Source organism: Micropterus salmoides, unplaced genomic scaffold (assembly GCF_014851395.1).
Source record: "Micropterus salmoides isolate LMB-PRFRI ecotype aquatic unplaced genomic scaffold, ASM1485139v1 Ms_hic_scaffold_14, whole genome shotgun sequence".
NCBI classification, from domain to species: Eukaryota; Metazoa; Chordata; class Actinopteri; order Centrarchiformes; family Centrarchidae; genus Micropterus; species Micropterus salmoides.
Window position 1 is genome coordinate 6,920,444 of NW_024040485.1, and position 23,894 is coordinate 6,944,337.

At 41.0% G+C, this 23,894-nt stretch overlaps 1 protein-coding gene across 2 annotated transcripts in view; it reads right to left on the bottom strand.

The window, feature by feature from the left end:
• Positions 1–5,999: 5,999 nt before the first annotated feature.
• The window catches only part of LOC119901728 (acyl-coenzyme A thioesterase 5-like), a 28,530-nt gene continuing 10,635 nt past the window's right edge, over positions 6,000–23,894 (bottom strand). Inside the window, exons 1-4 of one of the 2 annotated variants that reach the window (XM_038717353.1) lie at positions 19,249–19,434; positions 11,879–12,340; positions 8,372–8,559; positions 6,000–7,096 (exon numbers count right to left, since the gene is read on the bottom strand). In XM_038717353.1, the coding sequence (XP_038573281.1) occupies positions 6,488–7,096; positions 8,372–8,559; positions 11,879–12,335 (1,254 nt within the window). In that variant the 5' untranslated portion in view covers positions 12,336–12,340; positions 19,249–19,434 and the 3' untranslated portion in view covers positions 6,000–6,487. Of the gene's footprint in view, positions 7,097–8,371; positions 8,560–11,878; positions 12,341–19,248; positions 19,435–23,894 lie in introns of those variants that run through there. The other variant, XM_038717354.1, reaches the window with a different exon arrangement.

Sequence of the window (23,894 nt, forward strand, 5' to 3'; positions counted from 1 at the left end):
CCATGGTACAGTGAAACTTATTTTGGTTCAGATTTCCTGGGGAACAGGCTGGGTACCAATTTGAGGGCGCTCATTCGTGTGTAGAGTGAATCCTATTCTTCTTTTAGCTGGTTCACTTGGACTCATAGCTGGTGGTAGTGAAGGCCGTGCTCGATCTCGCCTGCTGCTGCGTTTGCGCTGTGTTGTCTCACGAGGCACCATAGTGGAGTGGCCTCCTCTAGTGTTGCACTGGCTGTGAAGAATTATTTAACTTGCTTGCAACTGTTTCTCACTATTACCAATAAGTGAGCTTTATCCTACTGTTTGTAGGGTGGAAACTTTAACTATTGTCTCTATTTGAGGAAAGTATCTGTCTTTTTCAACATGATTTTTCTTTCTATTTGCTTGCGACTTAACCCTTCTAACCCTGTGTCCCCCTGTATGTCTGTGCATTGAATGAACATTGCCATTGGACGTACAAATAGTAAATCTTAAAATAACACTCCATTATCCATTAGTGCAATAAAGTTCTTCCGTACTTAAGACTAGTTTACTAATAATACTAACAAAAACAGAAACAATACATAAATTAAGTGTTCAACACACGTGTCTCTTAAGTTAACATTGCAGTTGCTTACTTGTTCCTGTGAATACATGACAAAGGTCAATCATAATTTAATGCTCACAATCATAAAATTTAAGCATGCGGTACCAATGGGCTGCTGAAGTTGCTTTATAAAGGTTTCAATGAGACTTCTCTTTTTGGCATCTTTAAAATCAAGCCTGAAAGATTGCCTGTCATTGCATTTGCTACGCTAAGGAGCTCTGCTCTGGCTCCTCCGCACAAACCCAGAGCAGACAGTGATCTCAAAAGAGTTATAATATAATAACAATCCCACTAGATCCCCTTTTCTTAAAACTCTGTTTAAAAACACAAGGAATGCATTTCCCAAATTTAGAATGAACATTCCTAGATGTTCCGATCCCTTTTGCTGAAATGTAGTACTAAGTAACAGGTGGCTGAGTAGCACAGCAGATTTATAAACTCAGTGTAGCTGTGCTAATTAATCAGTTATTAATGACATATCCTATGTTTTAAACTCTGGAATCACCTATTCTTTGTCTGTCTTTAATTTGGATTTAACATCAGTCCCTTATTCTTTTTTCTTCTCCTACAAATTATCAACGCTCCTACTCCCAAACTCTTTCAACGTCATAACTGTTCTTTTTCAGCATATGTTGCAGTTTTCAAGGCCCCTGACATTCTGACCATTTGTAATGTTGATCGAGAAGAGCACTTCCCTGGTGAAGTATCTGTCAGCACTCGGTCACATGTGAGAGCATTATGGCTGGAGCTCATATTTGCTCTGAAGCCTTCTTAACCTTTTAATCTTTGTGCTTTTCAGTTTCACAGTCTTTTAGGTGGTATTTGTCCTCTTTATGAGTCAACTGTACAACTTTAGTGCACTAGAAAGACGCTGACATCAGTGGAGGATCAGTGGATGTGGAGGTTGGAATTATTTTATTGAAGCAAACTCTCAAAGGAATGTTTATACAAACTAATAACTAACTCAGGAGACAGTGAACCAATAGTTGAGAAATTACAAAAAACAGTTACATTAGATGAATGTTTTTTAACCTAAAACAAAATTAATGGCCCTCAATTCCAATCCCTTCTATAGCTACTTTAACAGATATTATTTGTATGTGGCATCCTAGCTCCTACTTCAGGCTTAAAATATTAGGTGCTGTGCTGATTTAATGCTTTCTACATCTAACTCATACTCTTGTCCATGTTTCCTAATTTACAAATGTTCTTTAAAATCATGTTTTAATGCAAGCAGTATTCATGTATGTGTTTTTCTATTCATTAAAATCGTTCCTGCTAATTTATCATCACTTGCCCTAAACACTATCCTGTCTTGTGTGTATGTATTGTTCTATCTAATGCAGCCTAGTGTGTGTATGTGTTAATGTATTTGTCACCTGATGTGCTATGTGTATGTTCCCATCCTCAGTAGACATCTACTCATTGCTGATTCCTCTAACTCTTTCTATGAGTGCCGACCTGCCTCATGCAGTTCCCCTTCGAGGGAACTCGAACTGCATCGGTGACGACACTATGGGAACGCCTCTGGGCGTGGCAGGGCTGAACATGAATGAAACTACTCCAATCCTATTGGTGTTGCTAGAACGGTAGCGTGTGACGGCGTAACCGGAGGGGTATATAAGCACGCCGGCACACAGGACACATTAGCCTTTTTCTATTCAGGCATCCTGTGTCTCGTCTGCCTACTCCGACTCCCCTCTGTCTTGTTCGGGACTCTGAGGAGCCGGACGTGCTTAGCATCATGGAGGAGGAAGACTTCCGGGAGAGAAAAGCGGAGCGTCATCAGTCGGCGCCCAGCTATCACGAACTCCTGGAGGTGGGGACGCGGGCAGTGAGCAAGCTCCAGCTCGATTGGCCGCAGGATGTACCAGAGACACATGCTATGAGCAAATTGGATGAGCGCTTTCTGCAGTGCCGTGCACCGCGCCGTTCTCTCCCTTTTTTTCCGGACTTGCATGATGAGTTGTGCAGGTCCTGGGGCAAGCCCTTCTCAGCTCGTCTGACTACTCCTCATGTGAGGCATGGTGGCTTCTAGGGCCCTCCTTGCAGGGGCGTCGCTCCAGGATTTGTGTGATGCGGCTGGCTGGGCCACCCCTCACACTTTCATCCGGTTCTACAGTCTGGACCTTCCTTCTGCACCCGGCACCCGTGCGCTCTCCTCCTGGTAATGCCGTCAGGTTCTGCACGCTGGGATCAGGCGGGGTTTCGGCGCGGCCTAAGTGGGTATCTCGTACCCATAGTGTCGTCACCGACGCACCTTGTGTTGTCCCAACTTAAATCTATCACTGACCCCCTCCTGTACCCCCTGCAGTTTGCATACAAAGCCATCAGGTCTGTAGATAATGCAGTAAACATGGCCATTCACTTCATCCTCCAGCACCCGGGCTCCCCAGGAAACTTCACCAGGAACCTGTTTGTGGATTTCAGCTCTGCTTTCAACACCATCATCCCGGCTGTGTTGCAGGACAAGCTATCTCAGTTGAATGTGCCTGACTCCACCTGCAGGTGGATCACAGACTTCCTGACGGACAGGAAGCAGCACGTGAAGCTGGGAAAACATGTTTCTGATTCCAGGACCATTAGAACCGGTTCCCCTCAAGGCTGCGTTCTTTCCCTTCTGCTCTTCTCCCTGTACACCAACAGCTGCACCACCAGTCACCAGTCTGTTAAGCTCCTGAAGTTTGCGGATGACACCACCCTCGTTGAGCTCATCTCTGGTGGGGATGAGTCCGCCTACGGGTGGGAGATTGACCATCTGGTGCTGCCAGAACAGTCAGCAGTCAGTCATTGCATATCATGCACAAACATCAATATTTGTTGTTAATTGTTAATCTTTGTTGCTCTATATTTTTTACATTGTGTCAATTTATATATTTAAGTTCACAATATTCTCTTCCGTTGCAAATAGTTCTTTGATAGTATTCTTTGATTATTCGTATATACAGGGTTCCCACGGCTCCTTAAAAAGTCTTAAAATAAAATCAGGGAAAGGTATTAAATTTACCGCTGGTGCGTTTAAGGCCAGTGGTAAAATTGTCACGCACAGTCACCTAAAATGCCTAATTAGCGTGCATTTGTATGATTTTCTTTTAGTAATTGACAATGTGAAACCCCGCCATTAAGTAAGTAAGTTACTCTTTTCTGCTCTTTTAATATTTTAGATTGCGTTTAACACAGCAGGGCTGGGCGATATGGACAAAAATAGAAAAGTCTTTATTTAATCGTTATTTTTATTATAAGTTTAAAGGCTGATTTTTTGTTCCTGAAGAAACCAGATTGTGCTTTTAAACTTATCTTTATGGTCAGAACATGACAAACACTTGATGCCAAACAGCAGCCTGGTATCAAACAGTGGATTACTTCACTACGCTGAGGTAAAACATTCAAAACAAAGAAAAATAAAGTAAAATCGTTTTTCAGTCCCTTTTTCTCAACACAATAAATGTCCTAATAGAAAAGAAAGTGCTAATTCGTTTGTGATTCAAATGTTCAAATCAAATCAAATATTTATTGAACATTTGTTATTGAGGAAGATTATTACCATTGTTTTATTGCTCTTCTCCCTGTACACCAACAGCTGCACCACCAGTCACCAGTCTGTTAAGCTCCTGAAGTTTGCGGATGACACCACCCTCATTGAGCTTATCTCTGGTGGGGATGAGACCGCCTGTGGGTGGGAGATTGACCATCTGGTGCCGCCAGAACAGTCAGCAGTCAGTCATTGCATATCATGCACAAACCTGGCACATTTTTGTTGTTAATTGTTAATCTTTGTTGCTCTATATTTTTATATTGTGTCAATTTATATATTTAAGTTCACAATATTCTCTTCCATTGCAATACGTCTGCCCAACACAAACCGGAGAAATGCACATGTAAATATCTGCCACATTGTTCCGTCTATGCAAATAGTTTTCTCTATTCTTTGATTATTCGTATATAACTTGCATGTGTTTATTTAATATTTTTATATTTCTACATTTATTTATGTCAACTGTTTGTTTGTCTACATGTAGCACCTTATCACCAAAGCAAAATTGCTTGTACTGTATGTGTAAAACACTATTTGGCAATATTCTGATTCTGAATCAGAATTAGAGTAAAAAAGTTTCACCGGAGAGGGTCAGAGAGCGATGCAAATTAGAGTCTCATTCTGTTAACAGAAGAGACCCGAGTTGACATGAAGCCATGTAACAACTGACTTTCAGCTTCTTTGGACCTCTTTTTATAGCTCTGTTTCTAAGCCATACGTCATCTCTCGGCTCGCTTTCCTACTGCACCTGGATCTGGGGAAATTCGCAGAAAGCCAAATATCTCTTATCATCTTCTGAATTTGGTAGATTATCACTTTTATTTTACTATGATTATGTGTGAACAGATGAGCGATCTGTGTGTAAATGTGTAATCTGGCTCAACAGAAGGGGTGTGTGTGTGTGTGTGTAAGCACTCTGCTGTGTGTAAGCACACACACAGCAGAGTGAGAGAGCACAGTAAGACTGCCCTGTCTCTAGCACACAGCACAAAAGACACCAGCTCATTCCACAAAGTCAGGTTATGGCTGTATGGGGGTATTTATGTTTCAATATTATTTGTGTGAACAGATGAGCGATCTGTGTGTAAATGTGTTATCTGTAAATGTAAAACACTTTGCACAAACACAAAATGAAGATTTGTAAACTCACAAAAATATTTTGCAAATAGAAAACAAATTCCACAAATAATAAAAATATCTGTGAATATATTTAGTAGTTTACAAATAAATGAACCACATTTGTGAATATCTTCCTAACATTTACAACTTTCAAATAGGCATTTGTGAGTGCCGCCTGTATTTGTCGATCTCTGTTTTTCACACACGGAGTTTTGGACGCCAATGGAAAGAAAATCGACTCGTGTCATTCGGTTGTTTTCGGAGACGACGTGATGATGCCTGCTGACGCCCGCTGATGACGTAATTTCCACATTTCAAAGTAAAAAGGCCTCCCAACTGCCTGAATGTGCAAGCTTGTTGCTATCGCGAAGGAAATATCAGCTGCTGTTTCAACCAAATGTGAATGCAGCGTGAAATTCAACCGTGTTGTTCTGTCGGGAGAGGCAGCAATTCAAACCAGCGGTGAGTAAGAAATAGTATAATTATATAACAATGTATTAAGCTATGAGCACAGGGAAAGTCTAGGCTAATTTCAGCAGTTTGAAAACGGCAAAGGCTCTAGCTGTCTGATCAGCATCTTGACATGCCACACCTGTGAGATGGATGGATTATCTCGGCAAAGGAGAAGCACTCACTAACAGATTTTGACAGATTTGAGAGAAATAGGCCTTTTGTGCACGTAGAAACTTGCCTTTGTGGAAGATGGATAATCTATAGAGCTTCTGCATTGGCACATCAGTTAAATATGAGGACCAGAGATGAGAGCCATTCAACAGTTTATTGTCCTTTAAAGTTTCTCACTTCAACAGTTGACTGACAGATGCTAAAAGGCAAATGAAAACAATCAGTAGATAGAAGGTACTCTAACAGATCATAATCAAATTAGAGCACTCATTCACTAGGAAAAAAGCAATAACTATAACAAATATACAGAACTTATTGATTTGTGAACAATATTTGAGAGAAATAGGCCTTTTGTGTACACAGAGAAAGTCTTAGATCTTTGAGTTCAGCTCATGATGAATGGGGGCAAAAACAAGAGTTGCGTTTATAATGTTCTTCAGTCTAGTAAGCCTGAAACAGGTTGTAATCGGTCATAACATTTCAACTTGATATATTCCATGAACAATCAAATTATTAAATTGTTCACTTAATTACAAAACATTCAGCTTGGTAAACTATTATATCAGGTTAACTGCCAGCCTTGATTTCATGATTTTCTTACTTTTATGTTAATCTATTTGCATCTATAACTTGGCTTTAGTCTGCGTGGCATCACAGCTCAGGTGGGTTCTGAAGAACTCCTGGATCTTCTTCCACAGATGGATTTCAGCTGCTGCGTGGGAGCTGGGCTCACCCCCCCACATGACTGGCTTGAGTACAAACCCATGAACACTAGAGGGGCAGTAGGGCCCATAAGGCGGCTCCAATAGGTGTCCAGCTCTCGGGTAACACACACTCTCGAAGTTGTCCTTCCCATGACGCTTCAGTCTCTCCACCATCTCCTCCATGTAACCTTTACTGTCCCAGTTGAGGTCGTCCTCTGAAGCCACAAACAGGAAACGTCCCTTGGCTTGCTCAATTGGGATCAGGCTTCCCTTGTTTTCCTCTGCCAGGGGATTTGTAACACCATACTTGATAATAAAGGCCCCTGACTCAACAGGAATCAACTTGCTGAAGTCAAACACTACTGGTGAGAGGATTTGGCGTTTTCTGTAGTAAAGAGGAATGACCGTATTGGCGCTGCAGCCATTGATCCACACTGTGGCCTCAACACCTGGCACATAAGCAGCAAGTGAAAGCGCAATGTCTGCCCCCTTAGATCGTGATATTACACCAACTCCTTTACTGCCCACCTGGGAAGAAAATTAGAGGTAGTCTGTATAAACACACAGAGCTCAGGAACTGGGCTAAAGGGCAAATGTTATATACAAACATAAAATGATATACCCTAGATGGGTGGATAAATAACAAGTGACAGAAGTAAAACCATTTTACATGGTGCAGTGCTAACTGTTGTTCTGTATGGGCTGGAGAACCAGTTTCTCAAAGCACTTAATCAGAATGGGGGTGAGTGCCACAAGGCGGTAGTAATTAAGACTAGACACTGCAAACTTTTAGGTACAGGGACGATGGTGGCTGTCTTGAAGCAGGTGGGAATCCTATCCATTAAGCTAGCTGATGTGTTACGGCCGCCGCTGGCTGCCTTAGAGTAGTTGTGTTTTGGAGTTGTCTGAACTGTATGCAAATCCCCGCTGCAAGCACCTGTTGAGGATTGGTTCCCCTGGACCTGGAACCACCCACTTCCTGGTTGCTGTTTGCTGGCGTCTGATTGGTGTGGCCGAAGATCCAACCGAACCTGCCAACCAGGACTCACCAATCACCACCAGCTGGCCTACTAATAGTTTGTGTTCCTGCAGTTCGAGGCGACTGTGAGCCAGTGATCAGTTCGTCTTGTTGTTGGTTGTGTACCCCTGTGAATTTCTTGAGTGTTGAATTTACCTGTTTCTGTCGGTTGCCTGCTTAAGTGACTCTTGTCAGTTAGAAACTTTGTGAACTACAGAATGTGAGTGGCACCCTTTAAGGTGGAAAATTGTCTGTTTGGTTACCCTACATTCCTGTACAGCATGTAGGTACTGACCTCCTTTTGTTAAGTGTTTTTTTTGTCAGTACCTACATAGCCTCCTTTTGTTGTGTTTTTTTATTTTCGAAGACAACTCATTTAATTAAACAATTGACTCAAACCTGAATTCAGTTGTCCTTACCAACTTAATTTATCCCAAATACCTTGTTACTGCCCTACCCTAACGAGCTGGGTTGTAACAGATGTCATTACTGACTCATGTGTTTAGTACACGGGGATGTTATCAGACCCAGCAGCTTTGCTCATATAGCAGACAGACAATTCGTAAACATTCGTAAATGCCTACTACATACCACCATGACGCAGTATACTACATACTGCGTTTCATAGTAGTATGCAGTATGAAACTGTTAAATCAATTTATTTTGCAGAATAGGCTTAGCCTGTTTTCAGTTTTGGAAAATGGAAGTAATTAATAGGAGGAATAGGAGAGTCAAAGGGTTGTGACTTTATGCTACTGGGCTTAAAAGTTACTCAAAAAACTCACCTTAGAATGTTGTAGTAAGAAATCCACTGCTTCTTTAAAGTGGTCCAGATGGAGCTCTTTCATGTTGTCAGGCTTATCAGAGAACACTGCTACATTCAGAACCATAAACCCTTTGTTTGCCAGCAGAGAGGCTCTTTTCTCAGACTTAAAGCTGCTCAGATCCAACACAGCGGGAAACTGACCTTCTCCTGAAACATACACAGGTACATCTTTTATATTTATCTTTTACATTTTTTTTTAAGGATGCGATTCCATCAGCTCTAAATTCATTATCAGATCACAAAGTAATGGAGGACTCCTATGCTAATTTCAGTCCCTCCCAAATCGATCATCTTGTTGATAGTGCTGCAGGCTCACTGCGAATGACACTCAACTCTGTAGCCCCTCTAAAAAAGAAAATACTAAAACAAAGATGGTTAGCTCCATGGTATAATACTGAAACTCGCAAATTAATTAATTTGGCAAGATAGTCTTAAAACTTATAGGAAGGCCCTCCGTAATGCCAGAGCAGCATACTACTCGTCATTAATAGAGGGAAATAAGAACAACCCCAGGTTTCTTTTCAGCACTGTAGCCAGGCTGACAGAGAGTCACAGCTCTATTGAGCCAAGTATTCCCATAGCTCTCAGTAGTTACGACTTCATGCTTCTATACTATTACAAAATTCACCAACACCTGCCCTCAACTGGCACTGACTTAACTTCAATAATTTTTTCATCTAAACCAGCAACCTGCCTCTTAGACCCCATCTCAACTAGGCTGCTTAAAGAAGTTTTACCCCTAGTCAGCACTTCTATACTATATATGATCAATCTATCTTTAACAGGCAATGTACCACAGTACTTTAAAGTAGCTGTAATTAAACCTCTTCTGAAAAAGCCCAACCTTGATCCAGATATTTTAGCCAACTATAGACGTATATCTAACATTCCATTTGTCTTCCTTTCCTGGAGAAAGCAGTTGCTAAACAGCTGTGTGACTTTCTACAGAGCAATAGTTTGAGGATTTTCAGTCAGGATTTAGAGCTCATCATAGCACAGAGACAGCACTGGTGAAAATTACCAATGACCTCCTAATTGCATTAGACCAAGGACTTGTCTCTGTACTGGTTTTATTAGATCTTAGTGCTGCATTTGATACCATTGACCATCAGAACCTATTACAGAGACTGGATCATTTCATTGGCATTAAAGGAACCGCTCTAATCTCGTTTAAGTCCTATTTATCAAATTGATTTCAGTTTGTACATGTTATCGATGAGTCCTCCATGCACGCCAAAGTTAGTCATGGAGTTCCACAAGGATCTGTCCTCGGACCAATCCTGTTCACTTAATATTGCCTAAAGGAAGTATATATAATCAGGAAATAGTACATAAACTTTCATTGTTACGCAGATGATACTCAGTTATATCTATCGATCAAGCCAGATGAAACTAATCAGTTAGCTAAACTTCAAATGTGCCTTCAGGATGTTAAAACCTGAATGACCTGTAATTTTCTAATGTTAAACTCAGATAAAACTGAAGTTTTTTGTTCTGGGGCCCAAGCACCTCAGTAACGCATTCTCTAAAGATATAGATTCCCTTGATGGCATCGCCCTGGCCTCCAGCACCACTGTGGGGAATCTTGGAGTTATCTTTGATCAGGACATGTTGTTTAAGTCTCACATTAAGCAAATTTCAAGGACTGCCTTTTTCACCTACGTAATATTGCGAAAATCAGGAATATCCTGTATAAAAATGATGCAGAAATCTAGTCCATGCATTTGTTACTTCTAGGCTGGATTACTGCAATTCCTTATTATCAGGCTGCTCGAAAAAGTCTATTAAGACTCTTCAGCTGATTCAGAATGTTGCAGCACGTGTTCTGACAGGAACCAGGAAAAGAGATCACATTTCTCCTGTCTTAGCTTCTCTGCATTGGCTTCCAGTAAAATCCAGAATAGAATTTAAAATCATTCTTCTACCTACAAAGCTCTTAATGGTCAGGCACCATCTTATCTTAAAGAGCTCATAGTACCTTACTACCCCACCAGAGCACTGCGCTCCCAGAATGAAGGGTTACTTGTGGTTCCTAGAGTTTCCAAAAGTAGAATGGGAGCCAGAGCGTTCAGCTATCAAGCTCCTCTCCTGTGGAACCAGGTTCCGGTTTGGGTTCAGGAGGCAGACACCATCTCCACATTTAAGACTAGGCTTAAGACTTTCCTCTTTGACAAAGCTTATAGTTAGGACTGGCTCAGGTGAGTCCTGAACCATCCCTTAGTTATGCTGCTATAGGCCTAGACTGCCGGGAGACTTCCCATGATGCACCGAGCTCCTCTCTCCTCTACTTTCTCTCCATCTGTGTGCAACCTCATCCCATTAATGCATGTTACTAACTCGACTTCTCCCCTTTCCTGTAGTCTTGTGCTTTCTCGTCCCTCTCCTCCTATCACTTCCTGCAGGGGTTTCTGGCTCTGGAGCTGTGGAGTCTGGATCTGTGGTTGCGAGTCACCTGCTGTCCCCGTGTTCCTGCTCGACACCCTCTACTACAATTATTGTTACTAGTCCTATTATTATTATTATTATTATTATTATCATCATCATCACTGCTGTAAATATCTGTACCATTATTCATTTAGTCCATAGCAACATCACCTTTACTGTCTGTACCTCTGTGTGTATACTGTGTAGGCTGCCTTCCTCCCTTCTCTCTCTCCTTCCATGCCTCTCTCTCTTTCTCTGTTCCTCTCTTGCCCTCTCTCCCTCTCCCTTTCCCTCTCTCTCGCCCTCTCTCTCTCTCTCGCCCTCTCTCCCTCTCCCTTTCCCTCTCTCCCTCTCCCTTTCCCTCTCTCTCTCTCTCTCTCTCTCTCCCTCCTTCACCCCAACCAGTCGAGGCAGATGGCCGCCCACCCTGAGCCATGGTTCTGCTCGAGGTTTCTGCCTCTTTAAAGGAAGTTTTTCCTTGCCTCTGTACCCTAGTGCTTGCTCTTTGTAGGAATTGTTGGGCTTCTGTAAATAACATCACAGAGTATGGTCTAGACCTGCTTTTTTATGAAAAGCGCTCTGAGATAACTGTTGTTGTGACTTGGCACTATATAAATAAAATTGAACATAACAATATATTATATAAAATCCTACATCTTACATACTGTGCATCCTTTTGATGCAGAGTCACTGAACTTCTGTAAAATTTCTAAGCATCATTACATAAACAAGTTATAGGGCTGCAACCATTATTTATTTTCATAACTGATTAATCTATGGATATAAATAACTAATGATGGCTGCATTACATTTATCATAACTGGTTTCAGGGTCCTGGTATTGTGCATGCTGGCTCACTGTCTGGGCCTACTGGGACATCTAAAGGTATCGGAGCCATTGTTAATAAAACCTGTGCTTTTAATGCTATGACAAGTCAAATGGCTGCTTTTAGCTATTGCTATGGCCAAGTAAATTAACAGTTGTTATATATTCATAATAAAAACACTATTAGGTTGTAATTAAACTATGATGAATCTCCTACCTGGGGGAGTAAACAGGACTCCGCGGATATTCCCCTCTTTGACAGGGAGCCGGCTGACCCCGTCTCCAATCAGAAGCCTCTCGTTGTTCGCCTCTGCCAGCATCCTTTCCTCCCCTTCCTCCTCGTGCACAGAGAACTTCACCACGTGGGGGTTTAGTGCATTTGTTTTTTGAAACTTTCTGTGCAAGGTGTCAGGCCTCATCGACCACAGCAGACCCATGGGTTCAACCCCGACGTAGCTGCCACTGAGCGAGGGGTCTCTCTTCAGGTCGATCTCCCCGCTCCCATCAGCCCTGTAGGTGGCTGAGGAGCTGAACACCACTCCTTTCTCGTCAGTTGATCTGGCTTTCATGGAGACCACCTGTCTCGACCTCAGCCCGGCCACCTTCACCTGAACAGGCTCGTCAAACAAACACCTGGCGCTCGGCAGCAGCCTCAGTCTGACTTGGGAGGACATCTCACCTGAAACCAATTAAGAAAATTATTAATTATAATGAATAAATACAGGGCACCACCCTGGGCTCAGGGACCAATAACCAAATATGAGCCAAGTATGATCAGTCTAAAATGGGGTTTGTCCACCTATAGATGGCAAACACAGAAGGGTGAATCCGTACACAGGCCGTGGCAACCAACTCTTACTACAACATTATACATAAATAATCACAGGCAACGACTTCTTAAAATTATAATAGGATTTATTCAACTCAAGCATAGATGATCAATAACTTTAAGTAAATCACTATTAACTATTGTAAGCAAAAATGAAATAAAGTCAATAAACAAATCATACAAAAATATACAACAATCAAGCAAGCATTTGTGTGTGTGTGTGTGTGTGTGGGTGTGTGTGAGAGACAAAGGAGGGGGATGGATCCAACCACGTGGTGCCAGATCCGGTTGTGCTAGAGGCCAGCTGACTTTGGAATCAAGATGGCCGGTCAAATCATGTCATTTCAAGATCAAGAGGGCGGAAAATCACTCTCCCCTGAACTAAAAAAAATGGGGACGCACTCTGATGCTAGCCTACTGTGGGTCACAGGTCTGGTTAGCTTCAGAGATCACGTGGTGTGTGCATGTGGGGTTAGTAAGCAGAAGGAGGAGAGAAAGGCACAGAGCAAAGCTATATACATACAATATACCACAAACTATCTCACAAAGATTTCTAAATATTGACTGAAGAATGGAATTAAGTTTGTATCAAAATAGCTGAGCAGTTTTATCAAAACTCCTGTTCACGTCACTCAATATCCCTCCTCCCCATAGTAGGGGAGAGAGGGGAAGGTTGTAACAGGTCCAATTTCTCCTATCAGGAACAAGTTATGAATCACCTGGTTCACTCTGCAGATTTGGACTGCACTGACTGGGAGGTTATCAGGACTGCTACCAATAGTCTGGATGAGTTTACTGATGCTGTGACGTCCTACATCAGTTTCTGTGAGGACAGCTGTACACCAACACACACCAGGGTGAGTTATAACAATGACAAACCCTGGTTTAGAGCCAAACTCCGACAGCTTAGGTTGGAAAAGGAGGAGACATTTAGGAGTGGAGACAGGACAGGTTTAGAAAGGAGGTGCGAGAAGCTAAACGAGAGGCTGAAGGACCAGTTCTCTGCAAACGACGCCACTTCTGTCTGGAGGGGTTTCAGACAGATCACAAAGTACAAACCCAAAGCCCCCACTCCATCAACGACTCTTGCCTGGCAAATGATCTGAACCAGTTCTACAGCCGTTTTGAGAGTCATTTGAGAGACACCATCCCCCATGACTCCTCCGTTCAGCTTCAGCCCCAGTCCACCATCCCCTCCTCCCACTCCTCAGAGTTTGCCAACTTAAATCCATCACTGACCCCCTCCTGTACCCCCTGCAGTTTGCATACAAAGCCATCAGGTCTGTAGATAATGCAGTAAACATGGCCATTCACTTCATCCTCCAGCACCCAGGCTTCCCAGGAACCTACGCCAGGATTTCAGCCTGCTTTCAACACCATCATCCCGGCCCTGCTGCAGGACAAGCTATCTCAGCTGGATGTGCCTGCAGGTGGATCACAGACTTCCTGACGGACAGGAAGCAGCACGTGAAGCTGGGAAAACATGTCTCTGATTCCAGGACCATTACAACCGGTTCCCCTCAAGGCTGCGTTCTTTCCCTTCTGCTCTTCTCCCTGTACACCAACAGCTGCACCACCAGTCACCAGTCTGTTAAGCTCCTGAAGTTTGCGGATGACACCACCCTCGTTGAGCTCATCTCTGGTGGGGATGAGTCCGCCTACGGGTGGGAGATTGACCATCTGGTGCCGCCAGAACAGTAAGCAGTCAGTCATTGCATATCATGCACAAACCTGGCACATTGCGCATATTTGTTGTTAATTGTTAATCTTTGTTGCTCTATATTTTTACATTGTGTCAATTTATATATTTAAGTTCACAATATTCTCTTCCGTTGCAATACGTCTGCCCAACACAAACCGGAGAAATGCACATGTAAATATCTGCCAAATTGTTCCTTCTCTGATAGTATTCTTTGATTATTCTTATATACAGGGTTCCCGCGGCTCCTTAAAAAGTCTTAAAATAAAATCAGGGAAAGGTATTAAATTTACCGCTGGTGCGTTTAAGGCCAGTGGTAAAATTGTCACGCACAGTTGCCTAAAATGCCTAATTAGCGTGCATTTGTATGATTTTCTTTTAGTAATTGACGATGTGAAACCCCGCCATTAATATAACTCACATGTTATGTTTATATTAGTCGGCATCGTTTTCTGGCATCGTTTTCTTGCTACCTTTCTTTATAATGTGTAAGTTACTCTTTTCTGCTCTTTTAATAGTTTATATTGCGTTTAACAACAACAAGTTTAAAGGCTGATTTTTTGTTCCTGAAGAAACCAGATTGTGCTTTTAAACTTATCTTTATGGTCAGAACATGACAAACACTTGATGCCAAACAGCAGCCTGGTATCAAACAGTGGATTACTTCACTAAGCTGAGGTAAAACATTCAAAACAAAGAAAAATAAAGTAAAATCGTTTTTCTGTCCCTTTTTCTCAACACAATAAATGTCCTAATAGAAAAGAAAGTGCTAATTCGTTTGTGATTCAAATGTTCAAATCAAATCAAATATTTATTGAACATTTGTTATTGAGGAAGATTGTGTCATGATTATTACCATTGTTTTATTGCCCAGCCCTAGTTCATGTTCACAAACAGACACGATCAGTTCACCAAAAACCTGAGCATGATCAATAATTGGCACTGTTTAAGCATGTTTATGCACAACACTGAATGGATTCTGTAGGCTCCGGTCTGTGCTGTCAAACCTTTGGATTTTATTTGCAGAAGACTGCGACCGATACATATTTCCGCCCAAGTAGTTGCTGTTTTTGTGGTTATCAAGGCATTTGCATCCATGTGGTCATGGTGTCCCTGGCCACCTCCAGAGGTTGTTTTGCTGATTGGATCCCAATGTTTCCTCAATGCGTGTCGGGTGCAATTACACCTGTACTTTCATGTGGTCAAGTGCTACCTGATCACAATCTGATCACCCAAAATACATTTTAATGCCAGGTGTAAACAGCCTCTATATTCCCTGATTCGGAATATACAAAGTCTTTCACATGTGATGAAAATAAAACTGCCAAATGTGGCACTGCTTCGTTCATTAAGAGATCAAACGTGCATCTCTTTTTTTTAGATTTGAGGTCTTAAATTAATTTTTTTAACGTCTTAAAACATCTTAAAAAGCATTAAATTTGACTTTTAAAATGGTGCAAGAACCCTGATATACATGAAGCCATGTAACAACTGACTTTCAACTTCTTTGGACCTCTTTATAGCTCTGTTTCTAAGCCATACATCATCTCTCGGCTTGCTTTCCTGGATCTGGGGAAATTCGCAGAAAGCCAAATGTCTCTTATCATCTTCTGACCTTTCAGATTTTGGGTAGATTATCACTTTTATTTCACTATGATTGTTGCATTCTTGGCCGGGCTACACTGCTCCCCCTTTCTGTGGCCTTGGCATGCTTACTGCTGATCATAATATCTCAACCATAACCTGACTATGTGGAATGAGCTGGTGTCTTTTGTGCTGTGTGCTAGAGACAGGGCAGTCTTACTGTGCACTGTCTTACTGTGCTCTCTCACTCTGCTGTGTGCTTACACACACATACACAGAGGTCCTTCTGTTGAGCCCAGGTAGTCAAATACAGAGAGGAGCACACATACACACACACACACACACACATATACACACGTATACATTTATGTACAGTCGCAGGAAAAGTATGTGAACCCCTTGGAATTACCTGGATTTCTGCATAAATGTGATCTGATCTTCCTCCAAGTCATAACAATAGACAAACACAGTCTGCTTAAACTGATACCACATAAACAATGATATATTATCATGTTTTTATTGAACACACATTTACAGTGCAGGGTGGAAAAACTATGTGAATCCTTGGATTTAATAACTGGTTGACAATTCTTTGGCACCAACCAAATGTTTCCTGTAGTTGCAGATCAGACCTGAACAATGGTCAGGAGGAATTTTGGACCATTCTTCTTTACAGAACTGTTTCAGTTCAGCAATACTCTTGGGATGTCTGGTGTGAATCCCTCTCTTGAGGTCATGCCACAGCATCTCAACTGGTTTGAGGTCATTGTCTGACTGGAGCACTCCAGAAAGCGTAATTTCTTCTGCTGAAGCCGTTCTGTTGTTGATTTACTTCTGTGTTTTGGGTCGTTGTCCTTTTACATCACCCTTCTTCTGTTGAGCTTCAATTGGCGGAGGGATGTTGATGATAGCAAACCTTCCAGGCCCTGTGGCAGTTTAAAAAAATATTGAGCTTTTAATAAAAATTAAACTGAAGAATTACATCTTCAGTTGGAACCAGTGCCATGGTTGTGCCATAGCGCCATGTACACAAAAGGCCTTTTTGGCCTTTGGTTTATGTGGTTACACATGGTCTGTGGTTGTGAGGCCGGTTGGATGTACTGCATGTCTGATCAGCATCTTGATATGCCACACCTGTGAGGTGGATGGATTATCTCGGCAAAGGAGAAGTGCTCACTAACACAGATTTTGACAGATTTGAGAGAAATAGGCCTTTTGTGCAAGTAGAAACTTGCCTTTGTGGAAGCTGGATAATCTATAGAGCATTGGCACACCAGTTAAAGTACGAGGACCAGAGATGAGAGCCAGTCAGTGAAAACTAAATGTCACTGTTAATCCTTCCATTCATTGACCAGATGGATACTGAAGATATTTTAGGAGAGAGAGAAGCAGGAGATTGGCAGGGCAGCTGATTCTGAGGTCAGTAGTGGTGTACAGGTCTAAGGACATGTGGGCTGTTTTGTTTTCTTCAAACAATAGGCATTGGTTGGGAGGTCTACTCTCTAAACTAAATTATTTTATGACATGTATTATAGTTTCTATATTCTGACCAACTTAGCTTTCTGCTTTCATTGGCTATAAAAATGAAATAAATATGCAGATGTCGCCTTCAAATCCATTCCACTCGGCTCATTTAGAGTCCATATAAGTTAAACTCAATTCCTTATTTTCACTGCTCGCACCTGCTGCACTGCAGCGACACAGCGAGGTAAAGAAAGCATTTTAGCATACCGGCTGCTCAGGTGTGTCTTTGTGCTCACATACATACGTCCCTAAAAAAGACACCTTTAAATTGAATAATTTGTTTACCTGATGCTTTTAAAGGCATCATGTAGTCTTTGTTGCAGCATTAAATTTAAAACACTTTCACTTAGATTATGTTGTTAAAACACTTATAACAGAGTTATCTAACATTTTTGCTAGGCTAGCTAGTTAAAATGAATCAACCAGAGTTAGCAGCTCTTTGAATCCTGGTCAATGAGAGACGGTTAACTAACAGATTTCAGGATTGATGATAGAGACTCTATTGTCACTGTATGCAAAATACAACGAAATGTAGTTTAGAGCAAAACATTGAACGTAGCAGCTTTAAAATAGCACATAAGCAATAAGCAATCAATGAGGATTTTGATTAAATTTGCTATATATATAAAAGAAATCCTGGAGAAGATGCACCAAAAATGTTTTTGCTTCCAAACCCCATGTAACATTACAGTAACTTTTGTTCAACAGAGGGGAAATGGAAAGTATGAGTATGTCTGTTGCTTTTTATTTGTTAACATCTTGTCTTCTTCACTGGTTGTTGACATAAGTGTAGTCCTAATACAGTTACAAAAGATGCGAGTGCAAAGATTTTGCAAGTGCAAATTACGCATACCCTGGGGGCTAAGCCCCCCCCATCTTTCAATCCGTCCCTGGATGATATTACATTAGAAAAGTTGATCTACAGGAAAAACATATCTGAAAGCAATAAAGAATGCCTGAGAGCCTTACTTCATTATAATCTATTGTAGTTTTAGATTTTGAATTGTCACCTGCCACCTGAATTTTGTGTTTCCCTTTAAATAAATAGAATAATTTTCACCATAAAATGGTTCAGAAAAATTAACCAGAATGCAGGAAATAACTGTTTAATGCTTAATGATTTCATAGAATTCAGAATTGAAGATCTCTTAAAAATAGTGTCAAAATATCGTCTTGTCTCTATCTCATGAACCAAATATCGTGTCTCGTATCGTCTCGTGAGCTAAGTGTCTCATCACACCTGTACCTCAGACACATATTTTATCAATAATTCATATCTTACGCTGCTCAGATCTTGTTTTCACGTTAACGATATTACTTCTCAAACTATAGCCAGATCAAATTATAACAACTACGCAAATTTTTACTACATTTTTTACAGTTAACCTGATGAAAACAGACCCCTTTTTCCAGAAAAAATGCCTAAAATTACATAACCAAAATGAATCAGGAATAACTCCTCAACCATTTTGCCTAAAATACAACAGTTATCATACAGCATTTTCAAATATACCAGGCGAATTTCCATATTTTGGCAATATTTATTGTTAAAATAGTAAAAGTCTCCTTGCACATGCTCATTGTCTTTGACCACTGTCATTCCTCTCAGAGAAAAAATGACAAAACAGTCTTTCTCTTCCCTCTCGCTGTCTCCCTGCCTCATATAAAAATTTGACAGAAGATAACAAGGCAAAAGATAACTGAAGCTGCAACTCGAAGGAGAGCATGGAAAGGTGCAAGTTAATAAGGAGCAGGAATGAGAGTGGCTGTAATGGGTTAGTCAGTCCATCAAAAAGGGACTCAAAATAAATAAGACATTCCTCTTTTGTTTGCCATTGTTTGTCTAGTTTCTCAAACCTTAGATAGAAGAGTTCCTTTTTTAACTAATAGTGTCTTGTTTTACCTTTGCTTCTTCTGCTTTTCTATCACGACATGTGAAAATGTGACTTACCTGCAGTAAAACCAATGGTTGATCTGATGCTGAATGTCAGTGATTTATATTGGTTGGGTTCCCTTTTCGCTTCGCTGTGTTCTGATCCTGTTAAATATTGTGTCTGATCTGTCGAGACAAAATGTTGTTTTCCTCCAAAGAATGTATGAATGTGTGACTAGTTAAACTGTAACTTCTTGGTTTGGTTACTAAGTCCATGACAGTGCAGTGAGCATACTGAGCATGTGGACTGACCGGGGACAAGTGGATTAGGAGTGGTTTGAGGAATTTCTATTCACATTTTAGACACTTTTTGTTTTTGCATTATGTCAAAGTTGTGAATAGAGGCAATGAGGACAGGACCCAAATGCAGATTCAGAAATTGATTGACCAGATTAAGGTACATTCGTTTGAAGGCAGGCAGGCAGGGAGATACAGGTTTCAGATTTCAGGGTGAAGGGTTCACGTTGCAGGTTAAGGTCCAGAGATGAGAGGCTGTGGTGTATAACATATGTGTATTTGACCATTACAGTATAAAATAACACTCTAGCAGCTGGAAAGAGGCTCAGTGAACCCTCCTATGGAATTTGACCTCTGACCCAGTGTTAGGGGGAGTAGAGATTAGTGTTTATGAAGGGACTGAACCCTTCTATGGTGTCTAACAGATGTTTACACTTATCCTACAGCACTGTGCCCTTATATGGTATTTAGCAGATACCTAAACATGTCCTATATAAGCTGTGTTTGATGTACAGAGAGACAGAGTGGCCATCGGGCTGGGTCACTCTCCAAGCTGCTGCAGAGCTTGTAATTGATGCTGAATTCCTTGATGTAATAAACTTTTATGATCAAGAACAGTGTCAAGCGGATTTCTTCTCAACACATCATCGTAGCATTATTGTTCGGACACCACAAGGCTAAAAGGCAAAGGTATGAAGCGACAAAGCAACTATGGCAATCGGCCTCTAAAACTTGTGGAATTGATTCTGTATACAGGTGCTTCTCAGAAAATTTGAATATTGTGGAAAAGCAATTTTCTTCCCGTAATTTAATTCAAAAAGTTCTCATTACACATAAAGTAAAATATTTCAGGCCTTTTTTGTTTTAATCTTAATGATTACGGCTTACAGCTCACAGAAATCAAAATCCAAATCTCAAAATATTAGAATAAAGAATCTAATTAATAATAATAATAATAATAATAATAATAATAATATATACCTTGTCATTAGTCAATTTGAGTTCTGTCTCTGAAGGGTCACGGCGAGAATATTTTAAAGGACTATTTTTACATTCCTCACAATACTTTTCTTCTTCCATTCCTTCTAAACCAGAACTGCATCCGTTTCCGTTCAGCTGCTCCCAGCACAACACCCCAGTATGGACCAGCTCATTGAATCTGACTTTGAACTGGACATGACCTATGCTGATATAGTATTACTGCCCAGGCACCACGCAGGTGCTGTGATCATCCCAGAGTAGAGCAGAGAGCCTGGATAGCAGCCGTACGGGCCCAGCTTGGACTTAAGTCGATAAAAAAGCTTGAACTTTTACCAACATTTTTATTTTCAACAATAATAGACACCAGAGTACAAACATTGGTGGATTATCACTTTTATTTCACTATGATTGCTGCATTCTTGGCCAGGCTACACTGCCCCCCCTCTCTGTGGCCTTGGCATGCTTACTGCTGATCATAATATCTCAACCATAACCTGACTTTGTGGAATGAGCTGGTGTCTTTTGTGCTATGTGCTAGAGACAGGTTTGTGTTTGTGCAAAGTGTTTTATATTTACAGATAACACATTTACACACAGATCGCTCATCTGTTCACACAAATAATATTGAAACATAAATACCCCCATACAGCCATAACCTGACTTTGTGGAATGAGCTGTGCTGTGCTAGAGACAGGGCAGTCTTTCTGTGCTCTCTCACTCTGCTGTGTGTCCTCCTCTACCTCTGCCCAACAGCACACATGAGGTCCTTCTGTTGAGCCCATGCAGTCAGATACAGAGAGGAGCACACACACACACACACACACACACACACACACACACACACACACACACACACACACACACACAGGGCTATAGAGGTTTAACACTGTGATCTTAATTTCAGCTGTCTATTATATTGGTGTATGTTTTATAGAACAGTTTTCACACAAATTTGCTTCTAAATTCCTTCTACATTCCCATCTATGTCACTTATTAGTCACATTCTAACACATTCACCCTTTCAGGCCATTATCAGGAGACATCACCTGCTGACAAGTCGTTGACCTACAATAGTGCATTGACTGTACAAGTTCAACATGCGTAAATAAGTACAATCTGGAGTACACTTAGCAACATGGAGCCTATTTCACAGCCTGTAGACCTGTAAGAAAATACTCAAATTATTGTTTAAACGCTGTGAAATGATCAATTATCATGCGTAGTGGTTTTGCCCGTGGTACAGTGAAACTTATTTTGGTTCAGATTTCCTGGGGAACAGGCTGGGTACCAATTTGAGGGCGCTCAGTCGTGTGTAGAGTGAGTCCTATTCTTCTTTTAGCTGGTTCACTTGGACTCATAGCTGGTGGTAGTGAAGGCCGTGCTCGATCTCGCCTGCTGCTGCGTTTGCGCTGTGTTGTCTCACGAGGCACCATAGTGGAGTGGCCTCCTCTGGTGTTGCACTGGCTGTGAAGAATTATTTAACTTGCTTGCAACTGTTTCTCACTATTACCAATAAGTGAGCTTTATCCTACTGTTTGTAGGGTGGAAACTTAGATTTTCCTTTCTATTTGCTTGTGATTTAACCCTTCTAACCCTGTGTCCCCCTGTATGTCTGTGCATTGAATGAACATTGCCATTGGACGTAGAAAATAGTAAATCTTAAAATAACACTCCATTATCCATTAGTGCACTAAAGTTCTTCCGTACTTCAGACTAGTTTACTAATAACACTAACAAAAACAAAAACAATACATAAATTAACACAAGTGTTCAACACACGTGTCTCTTAAGTTAACATTGCAGTTGCTTGGTTGTTCCTGTGGAATACATGACAAAGGTCAATCATAATTTAATGCTCACAATCATAAAATTTAAGCATGCGGTACCAATGGGCTGCTGAAGTTGCTTTATAAAGGCTTCAATGAGACTTCTCCTTTTGGCATCTTTAAAATCAAGCCTGAAAGATTTCCTGTCATTGCACTTGCTACGCTAAGGAGCTCTGCTCTGGCTCCTCCCAGAGCAGACAGTGATCTCAAAAGAGTTATAATATAATAACAATCCCACTAGATCCCCTTTTCTTAAAACTCTGTTTAAAAACACAAGGATTGCATTTCCCAAATTTAGAATGAACATTCCTAGATGTTCTGATCCCTTTTGCTGAAATGTAGTACTAAGTAACAGGTGGCTGAGTAGCACAGCAGATTTATAAACTCAGTGTAGCTGTGCTAATGAATCAATTATTAATGGCATATCCTATGTTTTAAACTCTGGAATCACCTATTCTTTGTCTGTCTTTAATTTGGATTTAACATCAGTCCCTTATTCTTTTTTCTTCTCCTACAAATTATCAACGCTCCTACTCCCAAACTCTTTCAACGTCATAACTGTTCTTTTTCAGCATATGTTGCAGTTTTCAAGGCCCCTGACATTCTGACCATTTGTAATGTTGATCGAGAAGAGCACTTCCCTGGTGAAGTATCTGTCAGCACTCGGTCACATGTGAGAGCATTATGGCTGGAGCTCATATTTGCTCTGAAGCCTTCTTAACTTTTATACTTTGTGCTTTTCAGTTTCACAGTCTTTTAGGTGGTATTTGTCCTCTTTATGAGTCGACTGTACAACTTTAGTGCACTAAAAAGACGTTGAAATCAGTGGAGGATCAGTGGATGTGGAGGTTGGGCCTGTGGTGCAGCAGGTTGGCACGCCTCTTTGTGGAGCGCCTCCTGTATCACTGCTCGTTTCTGTGCTTTTCTTGTGCTCTTCGCCCCTTAATTTCCTCTGCTGTGTGTTTCCCGGGACAGCCATCGCACTCACTGCGAGCAAACACTTGCATTTTTGGACCCTTAGAAAGTTGAAAGGCCTTCACAGCTCGAAAAGTAAAAAGACAGTTAATCGTTAAACTACACAACCAAGGAACTAGAATGAAACAATAAATCAAAAAAATAGCTTACTTTATCTTTAGTCCTAAGGAATTATTTTATTGAAGCAAACTCTCAAAGGAATGTTTATACAAACTAATAACTAACTCAGGAGACAGTGAACCAATAGTTGAGAAATTACAATAAACAGTTACATTAGATGAATGTTTTTTAACCTAAAACAAAATTAATGGCCAATTAATTCCAATCCCTTCTATAGCTACTTTAACAGATATTATTTGTATGTGGCATCCTAGCTCCTACTTCAGGCTTAAAATATTAGGTGCTGTGCTGATTTAATTCTTTCTACATCTAACTCATTCTCTTGTCCATGTTTCCTAATTTACAAATGTTCTTTAAAATCATGTTTTAACGCAAGCAGTATTCATGTATGTGTTTTTCTATTCATTAAAATCGTTCCTGCTAATTCATCATCACTTGCCCTAAACACTATCCTGTCTTGTGTGTATGTATTGTATCTATGTATGTATATGTATCTAATGCAGCCTAGTGTGTATATGTGTTAAT